This window comes from Botryllus schlosseri, chromosome 5 (assembly GCF_051294905.1).
Source record: "Botryllus schlosseri isolate E-star chromosome 5, Bs_hap1, whole genome shotgun sequence".
In the NCBI taxonomy this organism is placed as follows: domain Eukaryota; kingdom Metazoa; phylum Chordata; class Ascidiacea; order Stolidobranchia; family Styelidae; genus Botryllus; species Botryllus schlosseri.
In genome coordinates, this window is record NC_137240.1 from 11,899,944 (window position 1) to 11,920,344 (window position 20,401).

General features: G+C 40.4%; 1 protein-coding gene across 1 annotated transcript; it reads right to left on the reverse strand.

Annotated features, from left to right (window-relative positions):
• Nucleotides 1–8,172: 8,172 nt before the first annotated feature.
• Nucleotides 8,173–19,151, reverse strand: LOC145439757 (mannose-1-phosphate guanylyltransferase regulatory subunit alpha-A-like). Its single transcript, XM_080317378.1, has 11 exons — nucleotides 19,132–19,151; nucleotides 15,353–15,496; nucleotides 14,919–15,016; nucleotides 14,722–14,825; nucleotides 11,740–11,923; nucleotides 10,903–11,099; nucleotides 10,437–10,592; nucleotides 9,836–9,968; nucleotides 9,514–9,606; nucleotides 9,284–9,455; nucleotides 8,173–8,682 (listed from the first exon to the last, which is right to left on the reverse strand). Exons 2-11 carry the CDS (start codon nucleotides 15,393–15,395, stop codon nucleotides 8,582–8,584), a joined length of 1,281 nt encoding a protein of 426 aa, XP_080173504.1. The 5' UTR covers nucleotides 15,396–15,496; nucleotides 19,132–19,151; the 3' UTR covers nucleotides 8,173–8,581.
• Between the last annotated feature and the right edge of the window lie 1,250 nt (nucleotides 19,152–20,401).

Consider the following 20,401-nt stretch of genomic DNA (forward strand, 5'->3'; position numbering starts at 1 on the left):
GACTACGGACTAGTCTCGTGGGGGCAATCATTCAATCACGTTGGTAAAAACATCGCACACTACATACCGATGCTCTGCTCCCGTGAGTTATTTTGAATCCTATAACAGACGGACCAAATATCATTTGTTAACTAATTTATAGTATACCGATAAAAGTTGGAATCATTCAAGGTAACAAACAAGTTATTGGTATGACTATTTCGATGGTTGGATTGTACAAACTAAAATCACTGATTTCATACAGACTTAAAGCATTTGCTATCTGCACTATCTCTACCTCGAAACTTCAAACTGGCAAGTGTGGAATACATATATCTTTAGGGATGGTATGAACCTCTGAAAGGTTCAGGTTCGTGTGAACGCGAACCTTTTCCAAAGGTTCTGTTTGAACGCGAACGTGAACCTCATGACGTCACGTGACGTCATATTGCTAATTCCAACCCTGCATTTCAGTGAAGTGATAGCCTATTTGTACACGATACTTAGCGACGATTCGGGCCACATAATGCCACAATGCTGAAGTACATATTGACGTCTTAAACGTCGCCAAATGTATCAACTGGGGCAATCAAATGATATAATAATCCCATAAAATCAATATCTTCCGTCGCTTTGCCAACGATTTCGACGAGGACTTGCAATAGGGAATATAAATCTACGCCTCAAGGGTCTAGGTCAGACGGACAATGTATTCGTCGTCTGAGTATTGCTACGGTAATATTGAGCAGAGTGTAATCAGTAGCCAACAGCTAGATTTTTTACATCGGGCAACGATATCAATTTCATTGATTGGTTGAATAAGCATCATTTGCTGACTACGTACATTTAGTCTATTTCGCTCTAGATGTTGTGAGATTGACCCGCAATCAGTGTCACTAAATATTCGAGCAAACTTTTGTAACAAAGCAAGTAAAATCTTTGGATTTGTCAAGTTGCATGCTCGTTTAGTGATGCTGTCAGCGCCATGCACATAGTGGCCCGCAGTTGAAATGCAATAAATTTCAACCAAAGAAGTTATAATGAAGTGAAAATTGTACTATATGACTAAGGTCCACAGTGCAGAACCTACCAAGGTTCGTTTGTGAACGTGAACCTCTAAATTTCTGCGGTTCACCCACAGAACGCGAACGTGAACCCCACGTTCACACCATCCCATTATCTTTCCTGCGTACAGCATCTGAGAAACAATATGACTTGTACCTTCTGTTAGCAAATACCCGCTGTCCTGGCTAGATCTGTTTATTCCAGTCGTCTCTAAGTTATATAGCGCTCGCTATCTTGTGTTTGATGTATAAGTCATCACATTCTATTTATTGGTATTCTTGCTCTCAGGGTATACAAACGGTTAATATACAACTGGGAAATTGTCAATGTAATGTTCTCTCTTTTCTGTAAATAGAGGGAACGCAAATGGCGATTAGCTATTGCAATAGAATTTCCGGTACATATTTCAAACTTACGATCGACCGATTTTCGCGAAATACGATAAGACGTATCAATGAACAATTTGAAAACACGATCAAATCTGTTTTGTCGTGTAGTGATGTTGTGTCCGTATTGACAATAGATCAAGGAATTTCGAAATAATAGTCACATTTTTGAATCCCACAAAATAAATTGTGTGCTGGGATCCATAAACCAAAATGGCACAAAGGTCATTCAATATTTTCCGTAATGAGATTATGACGACATTGACTTGAGACATGGTAACTCCACTGCGAATGGGACATTGAAATTTAATATCGATTTTTATTGAATTATATTTCTCGCAATAAAGTTTATACAGACTTTACCTCTGGATCTGATAAAAAATAATAGCGAACATAATATATTTATCGACCGCTAGTACCATATCCGTGATATTATCCCCCACTAATTCATGCTTTTTAGCGAATATGATAGGGAGGTAGGCTATCAGCTGAGTTACAGATATCTGCTGTGTAACTACTGTAGAGTGTGTACCGGATAAGGCCAAGAAACAAATTTTTAGTACTCTCATCGAGCGCCACGAGAACGCCGAAGCATACTTTGTGATCACGTGCAGATGAGAGCGGGTCACTGACTGATCTTCACGTGAAGTAAGGCTGATTTCGCGATTCGGAAATTATGTGAAATGCCAAGACCGACGAAGCAAATTTAGAGACAGCAGACGGACAGAATCGTGTTGGCGTCGAACTCCGAGCAGCATCCGATTTGTATAAGTGGTGTAATTCAAAAGCCGGGACGAAATTGAGTCGTCGGATGTTAAATAATAATAATAATAACCAATGAGCATATTCGCTTAGTGTAAAATGACCAAAATGACCTTATATAGCAAAGCATCATGAATACTAAGAAGCAACGTTTTATTAAGAAGAACACGAAGAAAATTAGGGTCTGGCGCGGTCTCGAATTAAGCATTTAGGCTACTAGTGGAGTATTGCGACTCGGACATTCTGAACTCTCATCGCATAGGAAAGAATTGGCAAGTTCAATTATGTAAAATGTCAAGTAACATACGACAATAAATGAAATAAGTCCAGTTAGAATCACCAAAACGGATTTAGTAGTTGGTAAGCAAAATTCTGACATTGTGCTTTGTCACAATGTTTCAGGTCGATCAATATTTTACAATAATGTCATCTTCACGAACGTACATATTATTCCACTATAGAACTAAAAGTTTCGGATGATATGATACGGCGAATCTAGGTTTCCAAGCTCACGCGAGCCTAAGAAAAATTGAAACGATCATTCTCGTTACTGAAATCACTTTTGATGGCGCGGGCGTAGCCCACAGTACTCGGTAAGAACGAATATCACTTCTCCACTCGAAACATGACAATCAATACTCGTTTCGGATTCCATTACGCGAACCCTTTCGCCCCCTAGTAGTAATCTGAACAGTTGGCAAACTTAGAACTGTGACACTGGAGTCTTGTAACCCTTCGTTTCGATCCTGAAGCGACTCCTCTAACTCCTTGCATAAGTAAGTACACCACGTTAAACTCAAATACTTTTTGCACGACTCGAAATAGCAACTTGCTACATTTTCATCCGGCTATAGAATTACCATCTTTACGGCCCGAATATATCATTAACGACTGCTTCGGCAGCTCCTAATCGAACGACAGTCATGATCATATATTTTCATAGTCTGGCGACAATAATAACAGCCAAATTGTCACACCTTATAGTCTATGGAAACCATGCAATCCACACAAGAAAACTCCGCGTTGAGTGGCGATGCGTGATAAATTGGATTACACAACAGAGGTTAACTGTAGCCTTCAAGTTTAATAATTAACAGGACGCGGCGCTGTGATTGTGATGAAATCCGGCGTTGCCTGTCGCGGGAATAAGGAAATCGATCTTCCGTAGCCTAGACAAAATAGTGAAACAGAAACAGTGGCGCAATCTATCATGACGAAACCAACGGTAAAATAGAATTAAGCGATCGATACCTTGTTAACGAAGGATTTACAGGGCTGTATTTCCCAATTATTATCAGTTATAAATATTCCTCATCATCAATCACATCAAAATGCCCCTCTTCATTATTCCGAGCGACAAACATAGAAGATATATGGTTGATACCTTGGAAAAACGGACGAAATCGATTTTGTCCTTTTGACCACCTCGGAAATTTTTAAAGATAAGAAATCGTTGTGATTGCGATGTCACATAAAACTGTTGTCATGGCCATGGTTGGAAATGCTATGACCTCAAAACCAAATTTTGTGTCTACAATTCAGCGCTGACTGTGATCTTGACGACATATTCTCAATACGTGATTGAGACGTATATATGATGTGATGGGAGAAACCTCTAGTGAGCTGAAAAGCAATCGCGTTGCTTTTATTTACAAATGATGTCTTTACCCGCGAAAGAAAATTGATACGCGATCGTTCATCCCTTCTTCCGGACGATATCTTCGAATCAGGGTTGTGACAACTCGAGTCGCCATTTTTCGTTTACTCGACTTTACACGTGTCGTTCGATGAAAAACATTAAATGAATCGACATGAGTAAGTTTGTATATTGATTCGACTTGTACTCGACTCATTGCGCATCACTCGACCAAGTTATATGACTCGAGACATTCTATATCAGGGGTGGGCAATTATTTACCTCCACGGGCCAAATGAGAAAAATAAATACGTTGGCGGGCCGAGTGAAAAAATTTAGCTATATTCTCCAGCGTATTTTAATTTTATTTCTAAATTACATTGTTAATAAATGCTGCTCAGTGAATGTGTTGATATTAGGTCATGAAAAAGTGTCAGTTATTTAAAAAATATCTATTAGCTATCATGATTCGAAACAATGTTAAACATGATACATTTTAGCTCTCTTTAAACCCCCATCCACGTTTTTGTAGACCCTCTAAAACAGGGGTTCTCAAACTATTGTAGGCATGCCTCCCTTTATGATAGTGAACAATTTCGTGCCCACTTATCATGAAATCACAAAATATTAAAACGTGCAACCAGAATGCCAGCAATCCCAACGGATAGTTTGATGGTATGGAAGATTATGGCTGTTGTGAAATATCAGAGTCGGACAATACACAGAGCAACAACTATAAGCTGGGATTATCTCGCGTGAAGCGCGAAATATTTTTCCAATAAACTTCGGCTTCGTGCCACCCTTCTGATGCTTTCACGTCTCCTAGTTCGAGAACCACTGCACTGAAATGTACTGTATTTGCAATAGTACAAAGCTTATATTCTTGGTCGCTGCCTTCCGAGCAGAGTGCAGGTTGAATGGCCTTTATGTCGAGCGAAGCTTACAGTATTTCTGAACTTCGCCCTCCCTTGACCGAGTGTTTCGTGCTTTTGTCATGAGACCGACTTTAATTAAAATCCTTAATCTCGGCGACATGATCGGCAAACACTGAAAGGATGGGTTTACCCCTGACTCCAGTACGCGATTATTTAGTGCTCCAAATTCTAAACCTAGACCTTCTTTGAATTTCAGTTTTCGGCTTTCTTTTTTTGGCATGCCCGTTAATCCTTTATGGGTGATAGATATGATGAGTCATATAGTAATCGCGAGCACTGATTGACTTGTTTTAAGAATTAGGGATTCGGAAACATATTATGTCACAAATTGAAACTCATACCGTATAATGTGTTTAGTCATTCAAAACGCAAGTGTTATGTTTTGAATTCCAAGCAACCTTTCGCGGGCCGCACAGAATGGCTTCGCGGGCAGCATTTGGCCCGCGGGCCGCACTTTGCCCCGGACTGTTCTATATGACCTGATTCCAGCCTCGTATATCCGATCGGATACTTAAAAGTATGCCCAAAAACGGAATAGGAAACATATGATAATGATGACATCCTTGAAGAAATATACATACTTGGAACATACACAATCCGATTCCAACTACGTACTGAATGAATCCAAGTAATATCACCGCGAAACTGGTATTGAAATATTGAAATTGCACCGCACCGGAATTACAAAGGAACGTGCAGATAATGGTAAGTCACATACGGCAAAGAAGATGCAAGCAGTAGAGAATACTTATGTTGAAGGTTGGCCCGAGTCCCGAGACATTGGATAAGCGGATAAGGAAAAAAATAGACATTAAACAGACATTAAAAACCCGTCCAATCCAACATTTTCGAAAAGGAATGAACAAATAAGGCAAAAGGGGAATTAATTTCACTATACTGTATTTGTATGGGTAAAAAATTAATGCTTCTTGAAGCATGTCAAATGTTATTGAGACAGACAGCAGCAACTCGGCTCCATAACGACCTTCGTCCTATTGCAATTGCCACGCATCGTCGCGACGTTCGCATGAAACTTGCACTGCCTGATCATCCCAACGTGGTGACCAAAACAATAACAAGTACAGCAACCAAAATGACAACACACACAATGATAATAATTTGTTTCTTCCTCGCCTTGCTTAGAATTTTGATGGCCTCGTTAGTATTCCTTCGAGCGTCTTCGACATAATCTGCAGAAATCGAGACATTATGCTCTATACGATTGATCATTTCCCCTTGGATTTCCACCGCCTGCGCAATAAAATCATCGAGCTCATTCCGTTCCATGGCAATTGTAGTAGCTTCATCCTCGTTGTCATCTTCGCCGCTGATGGAAGCTTGTTGCTTGAGCTCGCTAATTCGATCTCTCATCATGTTGACCGGTAGTGCAATTACCCACTCTGGAAACTAGCTGCAGTGCCAATCAGCTAATGGCAGTTGAATTCAATGCCCGCTTCAGTTAATCGAGTTCATGTAACACAGCTAGCTAAATGAACCTTAACACAACCAAAGGACAAATATCGCTAGGTCAAATATCGGTATCTAAAACGCGACGCTCTGCGGTATACATGTATTCTCACATCCACAAGCAATCAGGATATAATTCCGCACGTTATGCTACATCCGCAACAGACTGTTCGCTACGTTCGCATCTCTGCTCAACTATGAATTTCGCCTATACTGAGCCACGTCGCTAAATTGCACACTTCTGAAATGGTAGGATACCTCTTCGACGAACGAATCGGGCTTTGTGTATATACGCGGGTTAAGGAGCACACCGCCAACGCGCAGCTTGCTACTGAAAAATTAGTTAGGGGTAATGCACTTTTGGCGACTTGGATTAGTTTGACTGATTGATCTTCTGCACACGCTACTTTAAACGAAGTTTGGAGAGGTTTGTTAATTTTCTGTGTGGGCAACATAATCATAATCACAATCAGCGGTGCTCTTGATTAGCGATTTTGATCTTTCCGGTTGACCTTGTTTTGAGGCCTCCTCGCTATTTTCATTCTCTTTCAGACATTCGTCTTTCTTTAGGCTTTGTAAAGACGCCGTAAGCGACGCGGGGAGGAGTATCTCGGATAAGCCCCATCCACGTTTTTCTATTAAGACCCTCTAAAACAGTGGTTCTCAAACTTTTTAGGCATGCCTCCCTTTATGATAGTGAACAATTTTGCGCCCACTTATCATGATATCACAAAATATTAAAACGTGCAACCAGAATGCCAGCAATCCCAACGGATAGTTTGATGGTATGGAAGATTATGGCTGTTGATGAGAGAATTGTGAAATATCAGAGTCGGACAATACACAGAGCAACAACCATAAGCTGGGATTATCTCGCGCGAAGCGCGAAATATTTTTCCAATAAACTTCGGCTTCGTGCCACCCTTCTGATGCTTTCACGTCTCCCAGTTCGAGAACCACTGCACTGAAATGTACTGTATTTGCAATAGTACAAAGCTTATATTCTTGGTCGCTGCCTTCCGAGCAGAGTGCCGGTTGAATGACCTTTATGTTGAGCGAAGCTTGCAGTATTTCTGAACTTCGCCCTCCCTTGACCGAGTGTTTCGTGCTTTTGTCATGAGACCGACTTTAATTAAAATCCTTAATCTCGGCGACATGATCGGCGAACACTGAAAGGACGGGTTTACCCCTGACTCCAGTACGCGATTATTTAGTGCTCCAAATTCTAAACCTAAACCTTCTTTGAATTTCAGTTTTCGGCTTTCTTTTTTTTTGTCATGCCCGTTAATCCTTTCTGGGTGATAGATATGATGAGTCATATAGTAATCGCGAGCACTGATTGACTTGTTTTAAGAATTAGGGATTGGGAAACATATTACGTCACAAATTGAAACACATACCGTATATTGTGTTTAGTCATTCGAAAAGCAAGTTTTATGCTTTGAATTCCAAGCAACCTTTCGCGGGCTGCACAGAATGGCTTCGCGGTCAGTATTTGGCCCGCGGGCCGCACTTTGCCCAGGACTGTTCTATATGACCTGATTCCAGCCTCGTATATCAGAACGGATACTTCAAAAGTATGCCCAAAACCGATGTTTTATCTGTTTGAATACGCATGTTAAGAGTGAGAAAATGAGAATATTATGATTGCGAGGCCTTCAATATCACCCAAGAGTTTCAAAAACTGAGTTGTACCTGACTTGAACTCGATAATGAACAGTAAACACTATGACTCGGACTCAACCTTTTGCTCACTGCCTTGGACTCTGACACTTGACTCGGTGGTGAGTTAAAAATGACTCACTCTAACTTGACTATAGTCAAAGCTACAAAACTACGATTGAATTGTGACTCGAATTCTTGTGACTTGGTTACAACACTGTTTCGAAGATAACGCATGAATAATAATGAACAGCATTGAATCCTACACAACGACTCGTCATTCATAAATGGTAATGTGCTATAATTGAACGAACCACCACGGCCGGTATATATTGAAAGAGTGCCATGTTATGACATAGCTTACGCACTCATATGACTGACTAAAATGCTTTTGACCTGGAGACTCTTCGTTTGACCTGTATACAATACATGTTTTACGGATTCGGCGGTCGAGCGCCATTTTTGGAGGATACGACAGCATAATTCAGTACATGGTCGAAATCTATCGTGGATTTCAATGAAATTCGCCACAGAAGAAGTATGTGGAATCATTGTTCATGATAGAAGACTCCGACAGATTTGGAAAGCAGTATACAGCTCTCTTCACCGTGAATATAGCGGATTTGTGTTAAATATTCTCTAAAAAGGAATGCATCAAATATATAGTACACCATTTGTCTAATAAAGTGTCAAAGCAGAATCTGGTTCTTGAAACCACGTGATAAGACTTTGTGCGGCATCACTATCGAATTCCGGATGATCACTTCTGGTGGAATAACCACATCTTGACCTGCAAAATAATCATCGAATAGTGCCGGTGTCAAAACCCCATTAGGGAAATGTGAGGAATTTTCTGCAAAACCATCCCATGATATTCAGTCTCTAAACGGATATCAAATGCGGTAGAACACTATAAATTATTTTTCTCGCATATGGATTCAGTAGGACACATGATATCCGATGGCAGTTATCAGCAACTGCAGGCGGCATTCGGACGGAGTGCCGTGTTTGGACCACCCTGTTCTAACTAACTGACACCAGATGGCTCATGGCTCTTATTAGTATCAGCATTGAACGGGAATCAGAGTTGGGAGTCTGGTGTTATTTGGTCGTACATGATTTAGGGCATGTAAAAAATTCTAATTCTACTAGATAAAAGTAAGATTGAATCGTAATTCGTCAGGTGTCTCTGCTCTATGCCGCCAAGTGCTGGTTAGGAGTCACGTAACATCACCTTTTGTGAATACACAGCTCTTGACGACACCCAATGAAAGATGTATTCAGTATACAGTTCTCAAATATAATAATTAGCAGATCTCGGATCAATCGTTTGCATTTACCAGTGAAATATACAGATATACTATAGTTGTCAATATACTGAGTCGAATTACCTAAAATAGTGATTGAAGGTCGCAGTCTCCCATCACCTTCAAACAGATAAAAGTTATCGGTAGTCGCGTGCGGTGCGTTCGGGTCTAATTCCGTCGGCGTGCCTTCGACCCTCGCCCATTCACCGACGACGGAGTGCCACGCTACGATACCGTTAAGAATACAGCAGTGTTTCTAAACAAGATAAGATATGGACGAAGCTGCCATAAATACAAAGACCGCAGTTACCAACCTTCAAGATCGTCCCCTCCAATATGATTGAGTTCTTGATGCGCACTCCTTTGCCAACAATTACTCCAGCCCCAATGCTGACATTAGGTCCAATCTGTATAAGTGTAGTAAAAAGTATAATACTGTCATATATACGCGAAATCAGGATGGAAATTTGGTAAAGGGGCGCATTATTATAAGTAATGATGTGACGTCATATCGAAAAAGGATGACGTCATATCGTGAGGTGTATTCGCGTGACTTTGGTTCAATGTACAAAATGTGGATGATTTCGACTATTGCCAATCCGGCCATTTTGCGGTGCTGATATCGGATTCACTTACCACGGCGGAGGGATCTACTTGAGCCGTTTTGTCAATGTGCACGTTGCCGATACAACTTTTGGACAGACTCAAGCGGTCGGGATGGTATCGCTTGTAACTCTCCAATATCGCTCTGTTTGCATATAATGCGGACCTGCGGAAGTAACCAGGAAAGCAAATGGATAATTTTGGAAAATAAGCCAACCGGCTTTTGATGTTTGCATGCCGGTGCCCATGTAATATGTATAATTGTATATGCTGTGATTATTTCTGACATCTTCTCATCATCCTAAATGCTGACGTCAGAGCAAATCACTTGCGAATATATTTGGGAATATGTTATTCGTTTGCTCAAGCATGATTCCGTGCCTACTGAAAAGTGTCTACTAGCTACAATTTCTACATCGTACAACTATGGAGATTTAGTATGACAGGTGAATTGTGATTGATGTGTGCTGGACTTATGTAATGTGAGACGTCAGTGGTGGTTGTCAGCAAGGATAATGGAGACGCACTTTCACTACAAACAACTTCCTATTGTTAGAACCATACATATGGTGTTGGTTACGGATTGAACCACACAAGCCATTGGTTTTAATGAAGTTAATAATCCCAAACTCACCCCGCGGATTTGATGCTCATCCAAAATTTCTCCGTCTGATAAGCAAACAATTTGCCTTCGGAGTACAGTTTCGGAAACACATCAGTTTCAAGAAACATTTTACCAAGATTTGTCGATACGTTGTTGGTGTATTCGTTCACGTGGTCACTTTGTTCTCTGAATACAAAACCGAATTACAGTACCTTTCACGAAATCGCATCCACGGTAGAAATGCGGCGAATCCATTCAGTACGATGAATTGATTTAGCCATATTCCGCTACGGATGAACAGACGAAACCTACACTAAACAAGCAAATGGCAGCTTATTTCAACCACTATGTTTTTTTCCCACTAGGCCACGGCTTTCGATTTATGACCAAGACACGATACCGAGCTAATCATTTATAGTATATGAAAGGTATAAGAATCGGGTAGCAGTAAAATTATAGCCAACGCAGCATACTTTTAGTTGTTATTCAAACTTACTCCATTGCTGAGATTGCCATGGACCGCTGATGCATGATCTTCCCAATGTCTTGCAGAATTTCAGGACTAATGACGTAAACGCCGCCATTGATATCTCGACTTACAAAGGTCTCTGGCTTGTCGATGTAATGAATAACTTCACCAGATTCGTGGTTGATACCCAAGCAGCCGTAATTTAGACTTTGCTCTGCCGGCACCTACGGGAAATGACTGAAATCGATGCGTTTGTCTTACTATGTATGAAGCATGTAGGTCACCACCAATAGGCTTAGTGATTTTTAACCTTTACTAACCCGCGGAACACCTACGCTAATATTCAAGCCTCCGCGGAACTCCAAATTCTCGCAGAGTCATACAATCAAATATCTACCATACCACACCTTATACATTACTGTGGACTACTGTTGCACAATATAGCCTGTGCATTACCCCAGTGTGAGAAGAACAAAACCATTAAAATATACTTTTCACACAAAACGAAAACATTATATTGAATGGTTATTACAAATTAATGTGAGTTCTGTTTCTGTTGTTCACTTTGAGATACCATAGTTCAGAAATTCGAGGGTACACGTAGGATATTTTATCTCAGACGGCCAGTCTGTCGATGTGAGCTCCGGAGTTTTACCAGTAATGAAGCGAAACTGCCTCGTGATTTTCCGAATTTAAAACTATTTTGAGGCTTCACGGACCCCCAATGGCGTGCCACCACAACAGTCGCGATTGGACAAGTTTTCGGGGATGAAGGAATTTGTTGAGTGACCAGTTGACAGTAGCAGTTGAAGTGATACAGCAATATGGATGGAGTTCGAATCCGCACCAACACAACACACTTACCTCAACCGATAAAATCAGACATTTCATGAATTTCTTTTTGTACGCAAGCATTTCTCGTAGAGGAAAATCACAAAAGACATCGCTGTACATGACAACGATTCCATCTGGTGCCCCATTTGTAATGACATCTCGGAAATGATGTAGACATCCGGCCGTGCCGAGCATCGTGTATTCCTGCAGATAGCTGAAAAAACGTGACAGCTTGGTTTTCGCGAACATACATTTATGAGGCGAGCACTAAATGACACTCATGCTAGAGAAATGACCGCAAACACGCTCTAGCAAGTCAGACGATATCAGTTTACGAGGGAAGAGCTCCAGAAACTGCGCAACGGGAAAATATTTTTTTTTCATTTTAATCACCATGATTGAACGAGAAGAGGGTCTTGCGTTTGAATCACACGCAAACTACGACACGTCGCAATACGTCGTTCAGTAGCCTAATTCCGCTCGAAAACACAAAAAGTTCTTGCTCCACAATCATTGAGGCATCATGAATTCCACTGATATGACCATTCCTCGATAGCTTTTCGCCACGGCCAATAACATGGCAAGCAAATAGATAGGCTACTACGGAACAATTTATTACTGGGACTCGCGGGTAATTGTTCGGCTGTTGCGATATAGTCTACAGATACGTATGTAAATGAGGACTGGGCAAAATCGAGTACCTGAGTGACTCGATTCTGAAGCAGGTATTACGCCTCGCGCCGAGTCGAGTATTCGAATATCACACATTAGGACGTCACACTAGAATGTATACTATGTAAAAGTTCAAATATATACCTTTTATGTCACCACAAAGAATATTATGCCTGTTACCCGTCACACCAAAGATCCTTTGGTATTTTTTCGACCACACCGATTTCATTTCACTTCTTGACAATGTTGTGGGATGATCATAACTTCGGAAATGTGTTAAATCCAGTAACGTTCGTAGCTTTGTACTATGTTTCGTATACTGCGACACGGCCAATTAAGGTTTCAAGGCTTTCTCAGTGGAAATTACTAGGTATGGTGTGAACGTGAGGTTCACGTTCGCGTTCTGCGTGTGAACCTCGGAAATTTAGAGGTTCACGTTCACAAACGAACCTTGATAAGTTCTGCACTGTGAACCTTTTTCATATATCACAATTCATTATAACATTTTGGTTGAAATTTGTTGCATTTCAACTGCGGGCCACTCTATGCTGCATAAAAAATCAACACTAAACGAGCATGCACGTTGACAATCTCAAAAAAGTTACTTGCTTTGTTGCAAAAGTTTGCTCGGAATATCCAGCTTTCCGTTTGTGAATATTTAGCGACTCTCTCCTGTTCGCAATCATACAACATCAATAGCCAAATAACCTACATGTAGGCAGTCAGCGAATGATGCTAATTCATCCAACCAATGAAATTGATATCGTTGTCTGATTTAAAAAATCTATCTGGAGTACGGGGTCAATCTTGATTTTATATGTTTATTGTATCATAAAAACCAAATCCGTGGGATTGGGGTGTTGGCTACTGCTGTATAACTTGTTAAAGGGATAATATCGGTAGCAAGTACGGAAACCCGTTTTATACTCTGCTTTATAGCAACGTAGCAATACTCAGACGCCGAATACATTATCCGGTCTGGCATAGACCGTTAAGGCGCAAGCCTATATATTTCCTTGCAAGTCCTCGTCGAAATTGTTGGGTAAGCGACGGACGAAATTGATTTTATGGGATTATTATATCATTTCATTGTCCAAGTTGATACATTTGGCGACGTTTAAAACATCAATATGTACTTCAGCATTGTGGCATTATGTGGTCCGAGTCGTCGCTAGATATCGTGTACATTAATATAGTATAGGCTATCACTTCACTTAAATGTAGGGTTGAAATTAGCAATATGACGTCACGTGACGTCATGAGGTTCATGTTCGTGTTCACACAGAACCTTTCAAAAAGGTTCGCGTTCACACGAACCTGAACCTTTCAGAGGTTCACACCATCCCTAGAAATTCGTATCTAAACTATAATTCCTGTTAGTAAATTGACTTTCAGTTGCGAGGAGCGTATAATTTCAGTACTCCAAAAATTCGTCTTTTACTACCAATCATTCAAATTAATACTCGATTCAGATTCGAGTACTCGAATCATTGTGCCCAGTCCTATATGTATTGTATATTGTTATGAATGCACGATATGAATGGCGTCATTCGAAAATTTATGATGTCATAATCAAGTGACTGGACGGATCCAGAAGCGTATTCGAAATGGATTGCTAGCTTTCAGTGAGTACTAGTGCGCACTGACCAACGTAAATTGCTAGCTGTTGCAGCAATTTTATAGTTTTACTCAGTAATGATGATGATCATTGCAAATAAGAAAGTTACACATGCGGGTACTCGTAGGTACTGGTTAGCAGCTCGGAAATCATACAGGCCGAGGAGTGAAGTAAGGTCTGCATCGCCTGTGGCAGATACGCCGCAAGTTTCATGACCTTTCGCGTCATAAAATTATATTCTTGTTGTGCAAAATATGCGAAACATTCCGCGAAGATTTGACATTTCATCGTGTTTTTACTAATAAGTGTTCATTCACCATTGACGTCGCTACGGATTAAAATAAATCGTGCGTTACTGACGTATTCCATCTCGAAAACGCACAAATTATAATTTGATACAACCTTTGATCTACAAAGTTGATTTCACTGCAACAACATAGGGCGGTAGGGAATAACAAAAAGACTATTCTATAGCAGGAAGAATGACGCAACAAATTGCTAACTTTTGCCTTGTGTTGGTAAAAGCGAAGTAAACGTTGGAGTTTGATTGGCATCCAACATATACAGCGGAAAATTGAATTTGGATCTGTTTGGCGACACACGATTAGCTATATCATGGTTTGAATTGACGACTTACTCATCTAAGGATGTCGTTCTGGCAATGGCATACAATTTCTAGCAAAAGTGGTTTCAGGCAGGTTCGAATATATATATATACTTACTTAATAGGCTTCTCGACAGCCTGTTTCTGTCTTCGAATGAACCGCATCAATTCGTCGTTTGGCTGATAAAATCCGATGAGGAAGATTTCTGAGACATCCTCGAGCTGTGCATATCAGATGAGTTTGCAGTTAGTCATCCAGTACGAGATGCGTCTCAAATCCAATGAGCATGCTGCAGGTCTAACACGTTAAATTACCTTGCTGCAAGCTTCGATATGGTGTTGCACCATGGGGAAACCAGCAATCGGAAAGAGTGGTTTCGGTAGGTTCAGACTCAACGGGCGGAATCTTGTACCTATGGATTAGGAATATGTTAGTTTATGCTTGATTGAAGACCTGATAAACATTGGTAATAGCAGGTATGTAGGATGTACTGAAAGGTGAGAAATATTGGCAATATTTGAACTATGCAAATGCATAAAATTTGTTTAAATATCGTCAACTGGTAAAAGTAAGTTACCAATCTACACAAAATATTATATATTCTCCATGAAAAAAGCCTCATGCACAACACGACATCAATTCTTTTCTGCACTACGTCCAGTATGTTTTGAAGTGAACAAACAAAATGCGAATTAAGTTGACATTTAATGTAGAGAAGCTATCAATGACATATACATCGTTGACGTACCTTTTTGAGGCCCGCCAAGTAAGATAACAGCTTTCAGATGCATTTTGATGTCGTTTGTAGAGTCGTCCTCGTCGAAAATATCAGTCTAACTTGAAGCCAGACCGATGATTAGCGAAAAAGGCCTACTGTCTGACTCCCATGGAACTGCGAAAGTGATAAGAAGATCTATTAGCATAGACATGACTGTGGCAAGGACAAACTATATTGAGGAATTGGACTCTATCGTGGCATATTGGGACGTATCCCTGAGCCTGCATGCGTATAGAAAATTTGACAATATCTGTCAACACTAGAATAGACTCTTAGGTGAAAACAATAACGAAAATGTATCCAAATAGAACGAATATTGGTATCTAAATCATGATGCTCTGCAGTATGCATGTATCCTCACATCACATGCAATCAAAATATATTTGTTATGTTACGCTAGGACAAATATCGGTATCTAAAACGCAATGCTTTGCGGTATGCATGTGTTCTCACATCCATAAGCAATCAGGATATATTTCCGCATGTTACGCTACATCCGCAGCAACAGACTGTTCACTACGTTCGCATCTCTGCTCAACTATGAATTTCGCCTATACTGAGCCACGTCGCTAAATTACACACTTCTGAAATGGCAGGATACCTCTTCGACGAACGAATCGGCCCGAGGCAATGTTAACAGCTCGTTACGCGAATATGGTAATGGCTCTGTGTATATACGCGGGCTAAGGAGCACACCGCTCACGCGCAGCTTGCTACTGAAAAATTAGTTAGGGGTAATGCACTTTTGGCGACTTGGATTAGTTTGACTGATTGATCTTCTGCACACGCTACTTTAAACGAAGTTTGGAGAGGTTTGTTAATTTTCTGTGTGGGCAACATAATCATAATCACAATCAGCGGTGCTCTTGATTAGCGATCTTGATCTTTCCGGCTGACTTTGTTTTGAGGCCTGCTCGCTATTTTGATTCTCTTTCAGGCATTCGTCTTTCTTTAGGCTTTGTAAAGACGCCGTAAGCGACGCGGGGAGGAGTATCACGGATAAGCCCCAGAATCGAAACGTGCGGAACCCTTAGCGGAGAGAGTGCGCATTCACAGGCTAATGGTGGTACGAAAACACAACCTATACTTTAAAATACAGAAATCCCGTTCTCGGGATGTCAATCGAATATTTCACCGGACTTGGTAGCATTTCCTTATTTGTGTGTTTCCATTTAGAGCCAATTTGAGCCAATCATCATTACCAATCGACGTTATTCTTTTCCCTAATATTCAATCGCAAGTTTCGTTCTTTTGGTTACGTCGAGCATGACGTTCTACTTATTCTAGTTCTGGGGTGACCAACCTGCGGTCGTACGGCCGGATGCGTGAAAATTGAATTTACGAATCGACACCCGAATATTTGAGAGATTTTGATAAACCTTGAATTTTTTTCGTGCTGGGCGCGATTCAATGCAACTTCAGCACCCTTTGCAATCTGAGATACCAACCAGACATGGGGTGATTACTTCATGAATGTAATCGATTGCGATTACGATTACTTCTGAATGACGCGATTACGATTACGATTACGATTACAGCAAAATCAGCAAGTAGTCGATTACGATTACGATTACATTGGAAAAGTAATCACGATTACTCACGATTACATTTCTTTTGCTTCATAGAATTTTCTTCACATATTGGAAGACAGTATAACGATTGTGATGAAAATGCCTCATGAGAGAACACCTTTCATTTTAATGAGACGTCATGCTGACGTCAATTGTTGTTACCCATTGCTCAACTTTATAGCTGACGATTTCTTGCACCCAACGACTTGCATTCTAGCCATGGCCGTAACGAAACCTCCCAAGACACAAAATTATTTCGCACATCAGCATAAATTATCAAGAGATTTAATCAACTTGAACTTTTCTACGCGCTTCTCCATTTATTGTCTCTAAATGTCTTAGTTTTAAAATGCATACCTCTCCATCTCAGGAAAAATTAAGCATAATTTATAGAAATAGGCTTTCCGGCGCAGGCCAGTACCACGCCACGATACACCAAGACATATTCAGTTTCGGTCAACATGCGACTTCACGCTACCAACGAAAGACTTTGGCCGAAACTTTGTGTATGTATCCATTGTCCATAACCGCTCTGGATACACGCCACGAATAATCCTTTCTTCCCAATCTGGGTCCCACAATATATATGCCACCCAGTGCACCCACAGAGGAAAATGCGCCCATGAAGAAATGATAATGTGTGTGTGCGTCTCACAAAAGATTTTCTTTGGTTTTCTTATAGTCTGCTACGTTTGGGTGACTTCAATATCGCTTGACTCTAGCAGACGGGAGGTCACGAATTGAGAACGCCCGAAGACGTTATAATTGTGAATTGTGTGCCCTAAATTTTCGAAGACACCGCATCCACCATAGCTCGACCGGTATATCTGACCACGGGGCTGAGAGAGCATCAGAAATGAAGAGTAATATATGCATTTGAAATTACCAATATTATAGACGTAATTCAGTCATGAATTTGAAATATTTTTCGCACTTGGTGCGACTTGAATTTGACGAGTACAAAATTTCAAATCATTGTCTGGTGTACGTAAATAGGCATACTGATCGTCAAGCAGCAACGCAACAGTCAAGCTGCATTCAACTAAGCGTAACCTAACATCCAAACATAAGTTGCTATGTTTGAAGCTTGGCAAAGTTGTGATTATTATCCTGCTGCGAGGTAGTGGCTTCTGAGTGTATTGCTGACCTGATATAAAGCGTGGCTGGTGTTCTTACAATCACACAACTACATGTAGCCTAAAACCGAATATCTATTTACTACGTGTGGACAATTTCGCCGCGCAATGACGAGCAGAGCCAATACTTGTGACATAATAATGAGCGGTAGCATCTGAAAGTCCGACGTTTCTGCCATCAATAACCTGATATATATTATTGCACTCTTCATTGTTCAAGAATGTTCACTGTCTAGCACTCTAGTTCGTGTCATATAGTTCATCCACAAATAAAAAGTAATCGTTCGATGACAAAGAAATCGATTAGAAATGTGAAATAGTCGATTACGATTACTTTGGATTTTTTTCGATTGTGATCGATTGCGATTACGATTACTTGAAAATGCTGTAATCGTCGTAATCGATTACGATTACTAATCACGATTACCCAATGTCTGATACCAACTCGTCTGTTCCTCACGAAAAAATGTTTTGGTGCGTTTGGGCGATTCCGATATCAGTCCACAATCCCGATGGAAGGTCAAAAAAACTGCATGCAACAAAGTGACCAGTGAAAATTGTCCGACCCGAAGATCCATCAAATTTTATACTTTGCCCTAAATTTTCGAAAACACCCCCTCCATCAACTCTACCGGCGAATCTGAACATATGGGTTGAAAAAAGATAAATGCTCGATAAGGAAAATGTGAAACTACTAATATTATTGACGAAATTCATTCGTGAATCTGAGAAAATTTCGCGCTTCGCGCGACCATAACGAATTCCAGAGACTATTCATATCATGATCACTCGCGATTTCGGTACGTATATAGTAAGCCGATACGATTAAATTAATTAGTTCGGAGTTCACCGTAAATGGACAATAACAGTTTAACATGGGTATTTGGCGTCCAGTTAGTTCATTACAACTACACCATGGAATGCGGCCGTAGGCTACGAGTAATCGAAATGCGGCCGCGGAGAACAAAAAGGTTGAAGTCGCTTCGTATGGATAGACTGTAATTTTAAATGTACATGTACAATTGTACGGTACTAGACTTACCATGTGTCCTTTTTTTTCGGGAGAAAAGTGAATGGCCCTCCGAGGTCGCTCAGAAATTCCGAAATCTCCACTTTCTTGTGATTTCTAATTATTTTCTTATACTTTCAACAAGAATTTTAGCGGACACGCAGTATTTATTTACAAAAACACCGTAGCCATGAAACGTGCCGAATTGATGGTTTACAGAAGAAAGAAGAAAAGAAAAAAAGGAAATCCCCAAACATTATCAAACGCAAACCCAGCAATTATACTTTAGTTTTACTAGCCAGCAAGAAATATCCTCATTATTGGGTGCTGAAATTGTGGTAAGTCTATATTGTCCACAAGTAGTCCACAAATCCCTGTGAGATTTGGTGAGCTTGGTGAAATATATGTAAATAACATCGGGCATTATAGAGAATTGATATTTCTGGTCGCGACTGTAACCGCAATACAATCCGTACTATCAGATTGCGAAGAATGTCGGCAAATCGATTAATAATTTTTAGGATTTTGGTCACCTCTAATTATTTTCGCTGCAAAATGTTAATTAGTTTAGAATTCTGCAGCGAAGATTTAAAATGAGTACCATAAGCACAAAATAAGAAGAGAGTATCCTGCTAGCTATGAGCAACAGGAGCGAAGTGCTGCAAACAGCCTGTTGCACCGATTGAACACGGCGAGCAACCTATGGCTTGTCTATCATTACCATTACATTAGGGTTGTCAAACGTCCGGAATTTCCCGGACAAGGAAGGAAGGAAAGGAAGGAAACTCTAAAATTTGCCTTAATGTCCGGAATTTCGAAGGTTTGAAGTAGGTTCGTTTTTTCCTCGTAAATCCATATAAACAATATTACACTGGTCGACATTCTTCAATTTTTCTTTGGCTTTTTTTAAGACGATTAATTGAGTTTACCTAATTTGACGATGCTGATTCAGCATTTTCCGCCAAAATTCACTCATGACGTCACAATTTTTCGCAAAAATCAAATAAAAGTTTTATTCAAAAACGGATGTATTATGAGGGCGCTTATGCTTCATAACATCGGCTGACAACTATATAAAGTTCGATCTCTGTGTGACTGCTGGAGCGTGAAGTTGGTATTGAAATTTCAATAAATTGCAGCTCCATTACGGTGGCGTTCTGAAGAAAACGGCTGCGGCCAATTTTTTTTCGTTTTGCCCTTCAATTTGAGACCACATCATTTTTAGAGTGCATTGCCCCTTTAATGTACAAAGGGCATCATACTCAAAAGTGGTGCAGTGCCTTCTCGATTTCGCCAAGCTGTG